The sequence below is a fragment of the Delphinus delphis genome, chromosome 11 (genome assembly GCF_949987515.2).
Source record: "Delphinus delphis chromosome 11, mDelDel1.2, whole genome shotgun sequence".
In the NCBI taxonomy this organism is placed as follows: Eukaryota; Metazoa; Chordata; class Mammalia; order Artiodactyla; family Delphinidae; genus Delphinus; species Delphinus delphis.
In genome coordinates, this window is record NC_082693.1 from 85,099,132 (window position 1) to 85,118,203 (window position 19,072).

The window sequence follows — 19,072 nt, forward strand, 5'->3', positions numbered from 1 at the left end:
AATCACGCTTTTCTGAGTCCCGCAAGTACTGGGCACTGAGTGCCTGGCACTTGGGACACAGAGGTACCCAGGCCCTGTCCTAATGTCCTTGGAGGAGGGAAATAAGTTGAACTCACACTGTTCACGGCGCTATAACCATAATTGGGATGGAGCAGCTCAAGACAAAGGGGTCTGGCTGAAGGTGGTGAAAATGGCTCTTTTGGGGCCCCAGGTCTGTGGCTGGGGGGGGAGGAGGGCTTTGAGCCCCTGTCTCAGAGCTGGCTCCACCTCCCCTCCTAGCGAAAGACCAGCCTTGCCCTCGCCGGGAAACACACACCATGCAGACATGAAAGCCTAAGAGAATGTACCCTTTGAACAATAGGGAAATGGGATATTGTTGAAACATGCTACTTGATTAAGAAATAAATTGACCTCTGGGGGTGTCTCCTAACCCATGGTTCACTGACTCTGAAATTCCACGGACACTGTACAGTCTGTTAATACTTACTAATAGCTGATCTCTCTATAGCTGTAAAACGGCTCCTTAGACCTCCAGTTTGCTTAACAAACAGCTGCCATTCCAAGTTGCCTCCAATTGCTTCTGTCTCTGAGTCAGTGAGATATTGAATCGCCGTGAGCCAGGCGTTTTGCATAGGTAACAAATGTGTTGGATGTTAACTGCAGAACCTGTTCATGTAAAAGTGACGGCTGGGGCTTCTCTGGTGGCGCAGTGGTTGAGAGTCCGCCTGCCGATGCAGGGGACACGGGTTCGTGCCCCGGTCCGGGAAGATCCCACATGCCGCGGAGCAGCTAGGCCCGTGAGCCATGGCCGCTGAGCCTGTGCTCCCTAATGGGAGAGGCCACAGCAGTGAGAGGCCCGCGTACCGCAAAAAAAAAAAAAAAAAAAAAGTGACGGCTGATCAGCAGTTTTCAAAATGGGACACAGGATCACCAACCTTGGAATCGGCCTGGTAGAATCATCCTGCGGCAGCCGTCAAGGGCAGGGACCTAGAACAACCAGACCCACTGAGTCAGAATTTCTCCAGGTGGCGTCTAGGAATCCATATTTCACCAAGCGCCCACTGTGATTCTTACATAAAGAGTGAGATGTGCTGTTAGGCTACGGGAGAGGCAGGGTAGTGTGCTCACTATACTGTCGGCCACTTTGGAAGCTACCCTCTGTCATATTTATAGTGATAAAGAGAAGTGCTAAGTGCTTTCCTTGTAAGCTCTCACTGAATCCTCTAAACAACCTTGAGGAGGAGACACGATTGTTGTCCCCATTTTACAGATGGGGTAACTAAGACCTGAGGAGGCCAAGTGATGTGGGTAAAATATGAGTGGTAGAACATTCTGGTGAGTCTAGGAAGAGAATCAGCAAGAACCAGTGAAGTCAGTCGGTCCCAAGGAGGGAGAGACCAGAAGGAGAAGCTGGGGCGTCATAACCTTCTGCCTCAGAAGAGCATCGCCCTCTGGGAGGCCCACGTGGGTGGGGTGCCGTCGGCCACCTCGGCTGGGAGAGAGGTGAAACGTTGGAGGCTGCACAGTGGAACCCTCCCCCCGCCTCCTGCCAGCAGTGACTTCCAAGGGTCCCAAAGCATCAGTCAGCAGTGCACATTCCACCTGCCCTCCGACTTCTGCTTTCCCAGGAAACCCAGCCTCCCGAGCACGTGGGAGGCACATCCCTTCCCTGCCATTGTCCCTGTTCCGGGCCACCATTCATCGGACGCCGGTCCAGCTTGGCAGCAGCATCCCCATCCCTGCACACACACACCCCCCGCACCCTGCCCAGGCCTCCGGAAGCCTGAACAGCTGATCTGAGATGGAAATGAGCCCCTGCAGCCACACCTGGTCAGGCTGAAAGGGAGCCCTTGGCACCAGCACCCTCGCGTGACTCTCCTCCTGCTTCCTGGCCTCACCATTCGGGTGGAAAGTGCCAGTTCCCACCCCCTCACCCCCCACGCCAAAGGCTACCGCAGGCACCCTGAGCCCATTTCCACCCGGCACCAGGCACCCCAGCTGCTTGTCTCTTGGCCTCCGGCCTCTGGGCTGACACTGAGCTCTTGCATTGCAGCTGCAGGATCTTTGCCAGAAACCCTCCATGGGGACATGGGCTGGGGCTGCCGATTGAAGGCACCAGGAAGCCCATGCGGCCTCATCAGCCCTTTTGTGGCCTTTAAGAATCCCTGTCACCCCCAAGTCATTCATTCACGTATGTGTGCATGCATCCATTCGTTCATTCAACAAAGCTTTGAGTGTCTAGTATGTGCCAGGCACCGAGGATATGAGGCTGAACACACAGTAAAAAGTACCTGCCCTCTTGGAGTCTACATTCTAGAAGGGAGAGACATGCAAAATGAGTAGATTGTAATGAGAGTGTTAGGAGGAGGTATTACCAAGAAGAGTGGGTGGGCAGAGCTGAGGTCCCAGGGGTGTCTCTTAGTAACCACTGCTGATCGTGAGCTATCCTAATTGCATTCTGAACTTCTGCAGTCTGGCTTGTTCCACCTGACTCTTTGCCCCCTCAACTGCTTACGGTTCGGTTAGCTGAGCAGCACAGCTGGGTGGGAGGCAGTGGTGGGCACAGCTCAGAACAGCCCTTTCCAAGAGGGCACCTCGTTACTAGTCCCACCGTCCAGTGCCTGGGTGAGGGTACCAACTGGTGGCCCCCGTGCAAATCCAGCCCAAACAAGTTAAAAAAAATTTTCAACACCACTAAAAAAATTATTTTTTGATTGTAGCTAACATTTGAGAATGCAGATGACACATAAAATCGGGTTTTCTTGCTTCTCTTGAGAATTTGAAACATCCCAAAAGACAAGGTCCCCATTCCCTCACGACAACACGAGCAAGATTTAAGTGGCAATCTCCCACCTTCAGTGGCTCAGGGACTCCCTGCTGGCTCCAGAGGGCATTGGAGTTTGTGACCCTAATCCAGGTCACCAAATTTAAACCCTGATACAAAAGAAGTACCTTAACCCTCTGCTTGCTTGTTTCTGCCCTCAAAGTACTCAAGGTTAAAACGCAGCTCAGAGCCTTAGCTCGCCTGTGGCCGTGTCAGCTGAGCCTGGCTGGGGGGCTGCATCCAGAGGCCAGCTCTGGGCCCTCCATCACCCAGGGTCTCCTGCACCACTGCCTCACCTTCCAGGGCTCAAAATGCTTCCCATTCATTGCACCTTTTCCTTCTTTTTGCTTTGGAAAGGTAGGAAAAGCTCCTGTAGAGATTCAGTCCTTATTATTAAACAGGTGATTCCCTAGTGACAAGTTGAAATCCTAAGAAACCAATTTCCTGAGGCAAGAATATACAATGAGAAAAAGACAGCCTCTTCAGCAAGTGGTGCTGGGAAAGTTGGATGGCCGCATGTAAATCAATGAAGTTAGAACACACCGTGCACAAAAATAAACTCAAACTGACTTAAACATAAGACATGATACCATAAAACTCCTAGAAGAGAACATAGGCAAAACATTCTGACATAAATCGTACCAATGTTTTCTTAGTCTCCCAAGGCAAAAGAAATAAAAGCAAAAATAAACAAATGGGACCTAATCAAACTTACAAGCCTTTGCACAGCAAAGGAAACCATAAACAAAACAAAGAGACAACCTACAGAAAGGGAGAAAATACTTGCCAACGATGTGACCAAGGCCTTCATTTCCAAAATATACAAACAGCTCATACAACTCAACAACAAAAGAACAAACAACCCAATCCAAAAATGGGCAGAAGACCTAAAGAGACATTTCTCCAAGGAAGAAATACAGATGGCCAATAGGCACACGAAAAGATGCTCAGCATTGCTAATTATTAGAGAAATGCAACTCAAAACTACAATGAGGTACCACCTCACACCAGTCAGAATGGTCATCATTAAAAAGTCTACAAATAATAAATGCTGGAGAGGGTGTGGAGAAAAGGGAATCCTCATACACTGTTGGTGGAAATGTAAGTTGGTGCAGCCACTGTGGAAAACAGTATGGAGGTTCCTCAGAAAACTAAAAATAGAACTAGCATATGATGCAGCAATCCCACTCCTGGGCATATATCCAGAGAAAACTATAATTCAAAAAGATAGGGCTTCCCTGGTGGCGCAGTGGTTGAGAGTCCGCCTGCCAATGCAGGGGACACGGGTTCGTGCCCCAGTCCGGGAGGATCCCACATGCCGCCGAGTGGCTGGGCCCGTGAGCCATGGCCACTGAGCCTGCGTGTCCAGAGCCTGTGTTCCACAATGGGAGAGGCCACAACAGTGAGGCCTGCGTACCGCAAAAAAAAAAAAAGATACATGCACCCCTATGTTCATGGTGGCACTATTCACAATAGTCAAGACATGGAAACAACCTAAATGTCCACTGACAGATGAATGAATAAATAAGGTGTGGTACATATATACAGCACAATGGAATACTATTCAGCCGTAAAAAAAAGAATGAAATAATGCCATTTGCAGCAACATGGATGCAACTAGAGATTATCATACTAAGTGAAATAAGTCAGAAAGACAAATACCATATGATATCACTTATATGTGGACTCTAAAATGTGACACAAATGAAAATATCTATGAAACAGAATTACAGACATAGAGAACAGACTGGTGGTTGCCAGGGGGAGGGGAGGGAGACATGGAATGGAAGGTTAGGGTTGGCAGATGTAAGTTTTTATATATGGGATGGATAAACAAGAAGGTCCTGCTATATTGCACAGGGTATTATATTCAATATCCTATGATAAACCATAATAGAAAAGAATATTTTAAGAAAGAATGTATACATATATATATGTGTATATATGTATAACTGAATCACTTTGCTGCACAACAGTAATTAACACAACACTGTAAATCAACTATACTTCAATTCAAAAAAAGAAGCCAATTTCCCTGGCAATGCTAATGTCAGTTAATGTGGAATCAATTCTTTCCTAAACCCTTTAAGTTTTGCAGCAGGTTCAGACTAGATTCTTTCTTTAAAGGCTCAATGTTTTTCTCCTTTCTTTTCTAAACATAAAAGTGTTTAAGCATTATCGAATTCCTAGTGGTTCTCTAAGGGCGCAGCCAAAGACGTTAGAATTGTGGCTTCTAGACCTTTGATCTCTGGCCCTACGGGACGGAAAGCCCCTAATTTCAAATCTGAAGACCAGGAAGGTGAAATTTGCCCAAGATCACACAAGGGTCACTGCCCAAGTCCACTCCATGATTTAGTTTAAATAGCTGCTGGCATTGGAGCCTCTAAGACATGGTTCCCACCTGGGCAGCTTTCGAATCCCCAGGGAGCTGGCCACACCCAAAGCAATCACATCGGATCTCTGGGGTGGGCCCCAGCCTTCAGTGGTATTTAAAGCTCCCCTGTGAGCTGCCAGGATGGAGACGCATGGCTCCAGCAGCTGCCCTGGAGACGGTAACTCCCAGAGGGAGCTGCAGATCCTGGGGGGCTGCACAGTGCAGGGGCTCAGAGCACAGGCTGCCTGGATTCAAAACCCAACCCCAGTTCCTAGCTCCCTGATCTTGAGCAACTTGTTCTCCCTGCGCCTCAGTTTCCTCATTCATAAGTTGGGAACACTAATGATACCTATCCCCTAGACCGTGAGGATTAAAAGTGGCTGGTACATAGTAAGTGCTCAAGAAATGGTAGCTAGTATAAACGTAGGCCTCTTTTTTGCTGTGGATGTGGTTTCTTCAGGGATTCCTTATGACTAGCCTTTCTTGTGAGAGTTTAGGAATTACTGGACCAGAAGGAAATATAATAGAATCATAGCAAACCAGATCCCCGGGTTTTCCTCTCCCTCCCCCAATTCTGAAATCAGCGAGATGATGGCAGTGCCCCCAAGATGCTCGAAGGGGTCTTGTATTAGGATTTGCAAGTGGAGAACCTGAGGCTGGACCCAAGCAGGCAGTTGTTAATGACAGATTCTGCCAACCCCACTCTCCTGATGCCTTTACATTTACCTTTTTCTCTGGGTTTCCATCCCTCTGCATCTCCTCCACCCGGGACAGTAAAATGGACCAGCTGCTCCTCCTTCAGTTTGGGTCCTTGTGTCTGAAAGAAACTGTAAACACCGCAAAAGATGTTTTAATTTAAGGGAAACGTGCTTTCCTTCCTTTTAAGATGAAACATAGTGAAGTCTTAAGGACTTTTTCAAACAGTCCCTAAATTTGGTACTTCAGCTAATTACAGTTGCCTTTTTTAAATGTCCAAATTAAAAATAGACATCTAAGTGAGAACACAGGACACAGCCCAGAGCCTGTAGCCATGTTCACGGTTTCCTAGAATCAGCCTTCCTCTGACCTAATTTATACTTTTGGGAGATCAAAGGGAGGTGAGGGGAGTCGAGGTTGCAGCTGGAGGTAGACCTAGGAGTTGCCTGGCAGCAGATGACGAACTTGGCTCTGTGTTCTATAATTAAGAATAGCTTGAACTGGTGAAAGATGTTAGATTACAGTCCTTTCCTCATAGTGTAAAGATGTGGTTCTAAAAGTGTGGTCCTCAGACCAGCAGCATCAGCATCACCTGGTGTAATGGGCTGAATTGTGCCCCACCCCCAGTATTCATATGCTGGAGTCCCAACCCCCCAGTACCTCAGAACATAACCGTATTTGGAGATAGGGCCTTTAAAGAGGTGACTGAATTAAATCAAGGCCATTAGGGTGGGCCTAATCCAGTAAGACTGGTGTCCTTGTAAGAGGAGGAAGAGGACTTCCCTCGTGGCGCAGTGGTTAAGAAGCCTCCTGCCAGTGCAGGGGACACGGGGTCAAGCCCTGGTCCAGGGAACATCCCACGTGCCGCGGAGCAACTAAGGCCGTGCGCCACCACTACTGAGCCCGCGTGCTGCAACTACTGAAGCCCGCGCGTCTAGAGCCCGTGCTCCACAACGAGAAGCCACCGCAATGAGAAGCCCGCGCACCGCAACGAAGAGTAGCCCCCGCTCGCCGCAACTAGAGGAAGCCCGCACACAGCAACGAAGACCCAACACAGCCAAAAATTAAATAAATGTACTTTAAAAAAAAAAAAGACGACGACACACCAGGGGTAAAGATGTACAGAGGGTTGACCGTGTGAAAAGGCAGCAAGAAGGCAGACGTACGCAAGCCAAGGAGAGAGACCGCAGAGGAAACCAACCCTGCGCACACCTCCAGCACTCTGAGAAAATCCGTTTCTGCTGCTTAAGCCACCCAGTCTGTAGTATTTTGTTATGGCAGCCCTAACAAACTGACAACCTGGGAACTTGCTAGAAATGCAGATTCTCAGGCCCAGTCCCAGACCTACTGAATGGGCGACTTGGGCTGGATCCAGCAAACTGCATTTTAACAAGTCCTCCAGGTGACTGCCGTGCAAGCTCAAGGTTGAGAACCATTCACACGAGGTATTATTGGTAATACCTGGCAGAGCCGGCCCAGAAGAAGATGACACGTGGTCGGAAGTACGGGCCGGTCTGCTGAATATAAACTTTCTTTTAGTAGGTTCTGGAGAAGTCCCACTGGGATCTTTAAGTGGGACGGTGTGTGAAAGTGCTCTGTGAATGCTGAAGGGCCCTGTGGACACAGGTGGTAGTGACGCGTGCTACTCGTCTCCCACCAAGATAGAGACCCTCTGAATATTCCAGCATGGGCACACTGAATCCAAGAATCTCCCTCCTCGACTCAAATTTCTGCCCCAAGCAATTGGAATGCTACTTCTTTCTGAGAACAAAAGCAAGGAGACTTAATCCCGTTTCCCCTTTTGTCCCTGCTACCAGGAAGCCCACCAGCAAAGAAGATCCTCAGTCACAGCCCTTTTAGTATATTTGTTGTTTCCTCTTTCAGTTTTATGCTACACATATGTCCTTTGTTATGGTCTCTTCAGATACCTTTGAGGAAGGAAAGAAGAGGGGAGAGAAAGGGAGTGAAAAAGGAAAGAGATTGATCTCAAGCTCAGATAATTATCAGAAAAACAAGCCCTGTTTGTAAAACTGATACAACATGGTTGGAGAAGACAGATGTTTTCTTTCCCTGACGAGGGAGCAAGGGGCTCACCAAGGAAATGCTCTTTACTCCCTCCTCTTCCTGGATAGATGTCAAACTGATACTCGGGGAACCTGTTAGTTGCTGAAGAGTTGGGACCATTACAAAAGCTCCTGTGAACCCTGACTGGGGACAAGTGTGGAAGTGACATGACCAGTTCTGCATTTTCTTTAAGGTTAGAAATCACTGCTTACCTGATTACAATTTCTAACATGCAGTTGGTCCTAATAACAAAAATGGAGATCTCTGCAACAGCCCAGGCCGCCATCCGAAATCTCTCCTGCCCCATCCTGGCCATGATGGTGAAGAATTCTTCTCTTCCCTCTGACCTGTCCAGGGCTCCCCTTAATCCAGGTTTCTTAAACCAAGATACAAGGGGGTCCACAGATACAGCTCCCAGGGATCTGAGTTCTGAGAATTGTATTAATTTTGTATTTTTATTTTGTATTCTTATTTGTATTTTGAAAAAACGTTAAAGCATTTCTGGATTGTCAGGGCCACACTTAGTCCTGCCATGTGAAATTACGGCACACGTGTTCATTGATGGTCTTGGTAGTCATGTGTATCTCGATTTTTATTGTCTTGGGCTCATTAGAAATGGGCAGAGACAAAAAATATATTAATGACGCATTTGGACCAAGCAAAGGTCAAGTGATATGAGAGGGTGCTGGATTTTACAGTAACTAGAAATGAGAAAGCAGTGGGAAAGTTGAGCGGCACGTACAGGAGGAATGCCACACTGCAAAGAGCCTATCCCGGCATAGACGGCAAGTACCCTGTACGTTTCTAGTAGGGCTTTGGTTCCAGTAAACATCATCATCCGTCAGGTTAATGTCGTTCACTTGAATGTTTCCATTTGTTTTGGTCTTCTCTACCTAGTTTTACATTTGTGCATATTTAAGTACCATTATACTTTAAATAAGTTAAATCAACACTAGCCTGAAATTGTTTTAAAATAAAAACAAAATATTTTGTTAAAAGAAAATCAACACTAGAGGCCTGGGTGAATTCCTTCCTCTGAGAAGGAATTGGGAATATGTCTCAGGATTGAGAATATGCCTATTCTCTTGATCTGTGCCCCAAAGCCCTCCTGAGGGAAACTGTGCTGCCTCCTTGCAGCAGGTGCACCGTTTGCCACCTAAACTGCCGTGGAGAAGGAGGAAATGGAAGAGAGAGAAACCACAATAGCACATTCCAAAGCCCCTTTGAGTTATTTTCTGTCTCTGCAATTGGATGTAAAACGACGCTGTGGTATCGTTTCCATTTTTCATGGCTCTGCGGTCCTGAGTGCAGTATTATCTGACGTGCTACCTCCCTGGGGATTGAAACGGCCAGAAAATTGTCTCCAACTGAAAAAAGCTGGGGGGAAAGAAGGAGGACCCCTTGTTTCTCTGCTCATTTAGCCATTTATTGCCTTCAATACTGTCCAGTAGTGATTCAAATGGACAAAATTGATGGGCCCTTTTTCCTTCCTAGTCCTGTTTCCTTTAGGACAGTTCTGGTTTGGGTTTGGTTTTTTAAGTGGCATGAATGCTCTTCTTAAGGTGATGAATACATCTGTTCAGAAATCGCAAAAGTCAGAGTTTTACCATTCAAACTAAATATCAATTGAACTCCATGACCTAGGGCTGGCCTGCAACAAAATTATAGAGCCGGTGAAATTTGTCTTTGAGATTTCTGGACTTCGTTCCTGGATTTTTTTTTTCTTCTTTCATGAAGAATGCATAGGGACTTACCTGGTGGCGCAGTGGTTAAGAATCCGCCTGCCAATGCAGGGGACACAGGTTCAAGCCCTGGTCCGGGAAGATCCTACATGCCGTGAAGCAACTAAGCCCATGCGCCACAACTACTGAGCCTGCGCTCTAGAGCCCGCAAGCCACAACTACTGAAACCCGCGTGCCTAGAGCCCGTGCACTGCAACAGGAGAAGCCACCGTAATGAGAAGCTCGCGCACCGCAACAAAGAGTAGCCCCCGCTCGCCGCAACTAGAGAAAGCCCGCTCTCAGCAAGGAAGACCCAACGCAGCCAAAGATTGATTAATTTTAAAAAGAATGCATATATGTTAACTGCCTTCAGTGTACCATACCTTGTCCAAATTCTGAACTGGACTTGATCTTATTGTCTAAATGCCAACCCATACTTTTTATTTGATTTAATCAACACCCCTGCAGGGTAGGTGGCACTATTCCCATTTTGCAAATAATAGAACCGAGGCTTAAAAAGTTAAGGGTCTATATCATCTCACACCAGTCAGAATGGCCAGCATCAAAAAATCTACAAACAATAAATGCTGGAGAGGGTGTGGAGAAACGGGAACCCTCTTGCACTGTTGGTGGGAATGTAAATTGATACAGCCACTGTGGAGAACAGTATGGAGGTTCCTTAAAAAACTACAAATAGAACTACCATATGACCCAGCCATCCCACCACTGGGCATATACCCTGAGAAAACCATAATTCAAAAAGAGTCATGTACCAAAATGTTCATTGCAGCTCTATTTACAATAGCCCGGAGATGGAAACAACCTGTGTCCATCATCGGATGAATGGATAAAGAAGATGTGGCACATATATACAATGGAATATTACTCAGCCATAAAAAGAAACGAAATTGAGCTATTTGTAATGAGGTGGATAGACCTAGAGTCTGTCATACAGAGTGAAGTAAGTCAGAAAGAGAAAGACAAATACCGTATGCTAACACATATATATGGAATTTAAGAAAAAAAAATGTCATGAAGAACCTAGGGGTAAAACAGGAATAAAAACACAGACCTACTAGAGAATGGACTTGAGGATATGGGGAGGGCGAAGGGTAAGCTGTGACAAAGCGAGAGAGAGGCATGGACATATATACACTAACAAACGTAAGGTAGATAGCTAGTGGGAAGCAGCCGCATAGCACAGGGAGATCAGCTCGGTGCTCCCACCTGGAGGGGTGGGATAGGGAGGGTGGGAGGGAGGGAGACGCAAGAGGGAGGAGATATGGGGACATATGTATATATATAACTGATTCATTTTGTTGTAAAGCAGAAACTAACACACCATTGTAAAGCAATTATACTCCAATTAGATGTTAAAAAATTAAAAATAAATAAAATAAAATACACATGATACCAAAGTTAAACAGGAAAAGATTAAATCACAACCTCATTAAACCTAGAACATGAGACACAAAGCAAAAAGTTTTTTAAAGCAGAAAGGCAAATAAATGAAATAGAAAAATAAGAAAAAAATTGTTTTTTTGAAAAGATACACAAATTTAATAAACCTTGAGCTAGACTAAGAAACAAAGAGAAGACTTAAAATCAGAAACGAAGGGAGAGACATTAGAACTGACAACACAGAAATAAAGGGATTATAAGAGATTTTATGCCAACAAATTGGATAACCCAGAACAAATGGATGAATCTCTAGCAATGTACAACAGGCCAAAATTAAATCATGAAGAAAGCCAGCACCTACACAGATCCATAACTAGTATGGAGAGTGTATCAGTATCTAAAAACCTTCCCATCAATTAAGAAAGCCCCAGGACCAGATGGTATCACTATTGAGTTCTAAAAAACATTCAAAGAAGAATCCTTTGAATCAAGTCAGTTCTTCTCAAATTCTTCCAAAAAAGTCATACTAGTCTAAGTGAGAGTTACATATAAAATAGTAGTTTCTAAAGTAGCTGATTACCAAGATCATTTGAGAGTCTTTTAAAAGACAGAGATTATGAAATCTCTTCCCCAGAAGTTATGATTCAAGTCAAGGCCTTGATGTCAGTATTTTAAATATCTGACTCTGACGCACAGTCCGGTTTTCATTGATGTGATCGCCTCTTAAGAACTGTTGTCTCTTGCTAGGGGAATGGTGGTCAGGTGCTGACCATAGGTGATACTTCAGGTCTTCTTCCTTCATCTTTCATCTTGTGATCTTCACAGCCTTTCCCCATTTTCAAGCTCTATTGAGATACATCTGGATTTACCTAAGAAGAGTCTTTCTGAAAATCCTCCTCCAAAATCACTACTGGGTTTAGGGATGGCCTCTTGGGGTACTTCTTAGACCTTTTTGTTGTCTATCATAGGAATTGACCCTGTTTCTCTAATCCATTGCTTTAGAAAAACTACGGCTCTTTCTTTTCATAACTATCTTTCTCTTGCAGTCTAAAGCCAAATAATACAGAATCTTCTCCTTCCCATACAGTAACTAAATAGGAATGAACACAGTTTTGAGTTTATTGTCTGTTTCCTTTTTAAGAGTTTTCACTAATAATAATAAGTAGAAAGCAAAGAATGAAACAGTTCACCAACATTTTAAGGTCCGCTATCCAAGTCGTCTTTGAAGTGTAACCGCTAAAACAATCTTCATTCCTCCCCTTTAACTTCAGGGGAGTTAGAGACAGCCAGGCAAGACTTCTAGCTAATATTTTGTACTTTAGATCAATGTGTCACTACTCTTTAACCTCTTAGATCCCCTTTTTTATACTCATCTTTGATTTTACCATAATTCACATAGGTGGGGGCAAGCAAATATGGCTCTGTGGGCCCTTGGCTTGAACCAGGGAAAAAGACAATTTATCTTAGCAAAAAACTAGAAGAATGATACAGGTGAACTTATTTGCAAAACAGAATAGAGACACAGACGTAGAGAAGGGAAGTATGGATACCAGGGTGGAAGGGGAACTGGGATGAAGTGGGAGAGTGGGATTGACATATATACACTACTATGTATAAAATAGATAACTAATGAGAACCTACTGTATAGCACAGGGAACTCTGCTCAGTGCTCTCTGGTGACTTAAATGGGAAGGAAATCCAAAAAAGAGGGGATATATGTATACGTATAGCTGATTCACTTTTCTGTACAGCAGAAACTAACACAACATTGTAAAGCAAATATACTCCAATACAAATTAATTTACAAAAAAAAAAGTTAAGGGTCTTGCCCACGCCTAGGTCTTCTGATTGCAGATCTTACCCACTTTCTACTTAGTGCTCTAATACCCTTTCCTTACTCTTCTATGTAAAAATATTATCTTATATAATGTTACCCTCTCTTATACATTTATATTTTATAACAATTTGCTCAAAGGTATGGGCTGAAGGCTTCGTTCCTGTGTTAGTTCCCTAGGACTGCCATAACAAAGTATCATAAACTCAGTGGCTTAAAATAACAGGAGTTTATTCTCTTACAGCTCCAGAGGCTGGAAGTCTAAAATCAAGGTGTCAGCAGGGTCACGCGCTCTCTGACGGCTCCACGCGTACACCCTTCCTTGTCCTCCCCTGCTTCTGGTTGTTGCTGGCAATCCTTGGCATCTCTTAGCTAGTGGATGAATCACTCCACCCTCTGCCTCTGCCATCACGTGGCCTTCTCTATGTGTGTCTCTGTATTCTCTCCTTATAACGACACTAGTCATTGGACTAGGACCCACCTTAACTCAGTATGACTTCAGTTTAATGAATCACATCTGCAAAAAAAAAAACCCGTATTTCCAAATAAGGTCACATTCTGAGGTCCCCCATGAATTTTGGGGGATCACTATTACCGCCTCTATTAAAGAACGTTCTGACATCTATGAACAATTGGGAAATTTCTTTAGCTACAGAGGGGCCTTCCCCCTTTCCTATCAAGCGTCCCTAAAGAGATAATTAACTGATTCATTCATTCATTCAACAAATACTTAGTGACCATCTACTATATGACTGGCACTATTGCAAGCACTGGAGCTACAGCCCTGGAAAGAGAAAGTTCACACTTCATGGTACTTGCATTCAACAGGGAGAAACTTTTGCCAGTGTGGTATGAAGGTGTGGCCGCAAAGGGCAAGAACTACAAGGCTTCATAATAGGCTCCAGAACTGGCTCGTCCTCACTTCTAACACATTCTGCTAGTCTGAGCAGGTCACAGCCAGCCAGAGTCAAGGGGCTAGAGAAGTAGCCTCGACTTCTTGAAGGGAAGAGTGACAGTGTAGGATTGTAAAGGGGAATGACCGTCGAGAGGGCAGTGACGACTCCTTCGAGATTTCCCCCAGTTGCTTGTGAGACTAAGGTAGCAAGAGAATCTCCTGTTTGCTCATGGAATTTTCACAACATTAGCACTCTGTCTTGGTTTGCTTCCTTCCCTTGAGTGTGGAAAGTTCCAGTGGTGAGAGCATCTACTTCAGAGAATTGCTGGGAAGATTAAAGATAATGTATTTAAATAACCTGAAGGTGTGAAGGTGCCTGGCACAGAGTAGCTCCCCCAGCTGTCTGCTGTTGTCTCATACCAGCTCATGATCACCAACACCATCATCGTCATGGAAACCATGAGAGAAGACAGACACAGAGCCCTAAAGCAGGATGTAATGACTTGTCTCCACTGGCCACCAGGATATCCCTCAGGTCCCCCATAAACTCATCAGTGTCCCTAACTTAAGCCCATCCCAATTGCCCTATGCATATTCTAGAATGAATTGTACAGATTGCGGTTCAGAGTTGGAAACACAAGGCCAGCTTCTTGGGTCCCACCCAGGCCCTTGGCTCTACTGACTTGCCTGTGCAGTGGCTTTAGGAGCGGGGGGCTTTCACTGATCCCTCCACATTACCTACTCTGGACCACCCACAGTCCAGCCTGGAGAGGGCAGTGGCTCTGTGGCTTTGGGTCCCTGTGAATCAAGTGGTCGCCCGACTTGAGAAAACCAGGCGTGAAATAGACGGGGCAATTGTGCTGTAAAGGACGCTCAGTGGGGAGGGTGTTTAGAGGAGGGAATGATTCTTCCACTTGTGTGGCCGGGGAGTGTGTTGGGCCTTCATGGATTATCCAGTTTATACTCGCAGAAAGGGAGAGGGAAGAATCCCAGATAGGAGTGGCTGGGCCCAACAGGAAAAGAGTGAATCATTTGTTTCTTTGGAGCTTCCTTCAGTTCTAAAAGGGGGAGGAGGGCTTCCCTGGTGGCGCAGTGGTTGAGAGTCCGCCTGCCGATGCAGGGGACACGGGTTCGTGCCCCGGTCCGGGAGGATCCCACATGCTGCAGGGCGGCTGGGTCCGTGAGCCATGGCCGCTGAGCCTGCGCGTCCGGAGCCTGTGCTCCGCAACGGGAGAGGCCACAACAGTGAGAGGCCCGCGTACCGCAAAAATAAAAAATAATAATAATAATAAAATGGGGAGGAACGGGAATGAGGTGGGAAAAGTAGGTTGGTGCTGGACTCTGAAGGACCTCAGAAGACGAGCATGAGGACGGGGACCCCATTCATTCCGGGGTCAGGGATGCAACCATGTCATCTGCAGCCCCAGAGTGGCTATCCCATAGCCCTGGTGCCCCAGTCTCTCTATAACTTTAATCATAATATTAGTATCTTTGATATTTAAAAGAAGACCCATACATCTGAAACTAACACAACATTATAAATCAACTATGCTCCGATATAAAAGAAAAAATTAAATTAAAAAAAAAGAAGAGCACATTACACATCCAGGAGGGTAGATGGAGGCATGGCGTTAAGCCAGACAACGGTAGGGTGCCACCACTCCACTGAAAGTCTGTGGGGTTGGAGACCAGGATGGCAGCGCACCAGGCCAGTGTGGCCTCATGTGCCTCTTCTAGGTAGACTGTGAGAACTAGTTCAGATTGGGAGCGAACGGCCTTTAGGGGAGAAACCTTTGCTCCTAGAATTCAGAGGAGCACACAGCTTTCCCCTTTGGCCCCTACTGCGGCCGCCAGCTCTCTGGCCTGGCGCCTCCTAGGCTGTGAGCCCTTTAGGAAAGGGTTAGATCTCCCAGGGGTGCTGGGCAGAGTGCCTTGTACTTTATGAGGTCTGGACACATGTTTGAATGGATGGATCAGTGGGTGAATATGGGGAAAAGAGAGGAAAAGCTCAAAGATAATAAATGTAAATACCCATATATGATGGTTCCAAGGGATATATAACCCAGACTTAAACTGCCTTTTGCACCAAAGCAAATGTATTGACTGATGCAACAAAAGCCCAGAAGCTGGGGGTCTGGTTTCAACGTATGGAGCTAGGTATTCAGATGATGTCACTGGGAATACATCCCCTTGTCTTTCTGCTCATCCCTCCTCTGTTCCCTTCATTCCCGGTCTAGTTCTCCCTGCATGGTGGTCCCTCCTCCCTGATCCCAAGCTCCAGGGTGCATGCTCTCAGCTCAGCGAGAGGAAAGGGAGCTGAAAATGAAGGAAAGCAGGTTCTCAGATGAAAATCAAGGCACTGGTACTGAGGAAGCAAAAAGCAACAGGTGTCCACAGTGATAGGCTTGTAGAAAAACTGGATCCCCTTGCTTTGAAATAGATCAACAAATGCCAGAACTCCATGCTTTTCTTCCTGCCTTAATCAAGAAGACTGGAGGCCTGGACATCAGATTAGAGTGGAAAGTGGGCAGCTTTGGTTGCCAGGCAGACCTGAGTTTGAATACTGACTCTCGCTGTGTGATCTCTCTTAACATCTCTGAACCTCAGTTCCGTTTTCTTTCCAGCTGGACTGTCAGCTCCCTAAGGGCAGTTACCTTGTTGCACTTTTTCATTACCGCACCCCCAGCATGCTACCTGGCACAGCCGCAGGTATTTGATATTGTTAAATAAATCAGTAACGGTTCGAGTTTGTTGTACAGAGAAAAGAAAAACTGTATACATGAAGCTCTGATAAAATGCCTGGCATGTAGAGGGTGATGGGTAAGTTACAGAATTGGTCATTATCATTACTGTCCAAAGGAAGCATGGTGGAACACAGAACCGAAATAGTCCCGACAGCTGATGGAGAATTGGAAAGGGGGACGGGCCATTTAGGTTGTCAGTGGCTGCCTTGGTGGCCCGCATTGGCCATCGTGTCATGGATGTGGCCCAGTGTAAACATCCCACACAAGTACTGAGTACTTCTTCTTCTTGTGTCCCCTCTGCAGCTGGAACTCTCCAACACGGCCGTCCTGCACCAGATGCGGCGGGACCAGGTCACAGACACGTGCCGGGCCAACAGCGCCGTGAGCCGCAAGCGGCGGGTGCTGACCCCCAACGACCTGAAGCACCTGGTGGTGGATGAGGACCACGAGCTCATCTACTGCTACGTGCCCAAGGTGGCGTGCACCAACTGGAAACGGCTCATGATGGTCCTGACCGGGCGGGGCAAGTACAGCGACCCCATGGAGATCCCGGCCAACGAGGCGCACGTCTCGGCCAACCTGAAGACCCTGAACCAGTACAGCATCCCCGAGATCAACCACCGCTTGAAAAGCTACATGAAGTTCCTGTTCGTGCGGGAGCCCTTCGAGAGGCTGGTGTCCGCCTACCGGAACAAGTTCACGCAGAAATACAACACCTCCTTCCACAAGCGCTACGGCACCAAGATCATCAGGCGGCAGCGCAAGAACGCCACGCAGGAGGCCCTGCGCAAGGGCGACGACGTCAAGTTCGAGGAGTTCGTGGCCTATCTCATAGACCCGCACACGCAGCGCGAGGAGCCCTTCAACGAACACTGGCAGACCGTCTACTCCCTCTGCCACCCGTGCCACATCCACTATGACCTCGTGGGCAAGTATGAGACGCTGGAGGAGGATTCCAATTACGTCCTGCAGCTGGCGGGCGTGGGCAGCTACCTGAAGTTCCCCACCTACGCCAAGTCCACGAGAACTACTGATGAAATGACCACAGAGTTCTTCCAGAACATCAGCTCAGAGCACCAGACGCAGCTGTACGAAGTCTACAAACTCGATTTTTTAATGTTCAATTACTCAGTGCCAAGCTACCTGAAATTGGAGTGAAGGGTGGAGGTGGGGAGAGGGGCGAGAATCGTGCTTTTTAATTTAAGATTTTTATTTGTCAAAAGAATTCTATGGATATTGGGTTATTTTGTAAATTAATATTTGTTTGGGGATGATGCTGCGAGCAGCATAGTGAGAATTATTTAAAATCCTTAGTAGGGAAGGACGGCTGTCTTTGCAGGGCACTAGGATGGGTGTCCTTGTTTTTTAGACATGAATCCCCCGACACTTTCAGAGGTTTCTTTGTGTTCGGGTGAATTCCATGAATTGTGCATCCCATAAATTCTAATTAATGTTATTTATAGTTATTTAAACATGGTCTCTGTATAGATTTCTTTTTGTGGCAGCAAGATTCTAACGTCTTTGCAGAAGAAATCTATGTTTCGTTCTGTGCTTGCAGCAGCTCGTGCAGGGGCATGAATGTTCTCCTTATTAACCGCTCAGAGAGTCACTGTGATAACAACCGTTGTGCTGTCTGTTGATACCACCGTTCTTGAAATTCTGCTAGAAATAAATGGAAAGAGGCTCCTTTGCAAGGGACTGATTCCAAACTGATTTCAGTCGACCCAAACGTTCCTCACACGAAAGAAAAGTGATTTTTCTTTTTTTAACCCAAGGAGAGAGCTGATTGTAGCTTTTTTTTTTCCCACCAGACTTAGCAATCTGGTAGAATAGGCTTTTCTACAGAATTTTTTTAACTGGCAGTGCCAGTTGGGATGAAGGTGAAGTGGCTGTTGCTTTACATTCAACAAGTATTTATTAAGCAACTACTATGTGCTAGGCCTAATTCTAGACCCTGCGGATAGAGCATTAAACAAAACCAATAGTCTTGGCCCTCAAGAAGCTTTACGTGGACGCAGAATATCCAGCTTGACAGTTAGCAAACCCCTGATATTCATGGACTTAACATGAGGTTTGGACTATTCACGAACCACCCCAGCAGGTTCAGGATCCCTACAAATTTGCATTTTTCTATGGCCCAAATTTGAAAACCACGTGCTTGGAACAGGCCACTTAACTTGGTGAGTAATCCAAGCTCATTGCCCAACATCAGAGATGACAAAAATGTTTCCTGTCATGTGCCCACTCCAATTTATTGGTAGTATCTATCTGCCTTTAAGCCCCAGGACAGATTTGCCAGGCACAGCATGGAAGAGTGCTGTGATTGATTAGTGATGTCTGCCTTGGGTGAAGGAAAGGAAGTATTCACCGACGGTCTCCTCCTGTCATTTCCAGCCCAGCTTTAAGGTCTCCACCTAGAAGTGTTTTTTCTACTCTTTGCCATGTAAAAGATTAAAATTTTGTGGCAGGACTCAGACATTGGAGGATTTGCAATGGCCTGGCATTTCTACTCCTTGTGA

The 19,072-nt window shown here is 46.2% G+C and overlaps 1 protein-coding gene across 1 annotated transcript in view; it reads left to right on the top strand.

Annotated features, from left to right (window-relative positions):
- CHST11 (carbohydrate sulfotransferase 11) overlaps positions 1 to 18,293 on the top strand; it is a 241,009-nt gene extending 222,716 nt beyond the window's left edge. Inside the window, exon 4 of the mRNA XM_060023898.1 lies at positions 16,857 to 18,293. Within this exon, the coding sequence (XP_059879881.1) occupies positions 16,857 to 17,711 (855 nt within the window). The 3' untranslated portion in view covers positions 17,712 to 18,293. The remainder of the gene's footprint in view (positions 1 to 16,856) is intronic.
- The last annotated feature ends 779 nt before the right edge of the window (positions 18,294 to 19,072 follow it).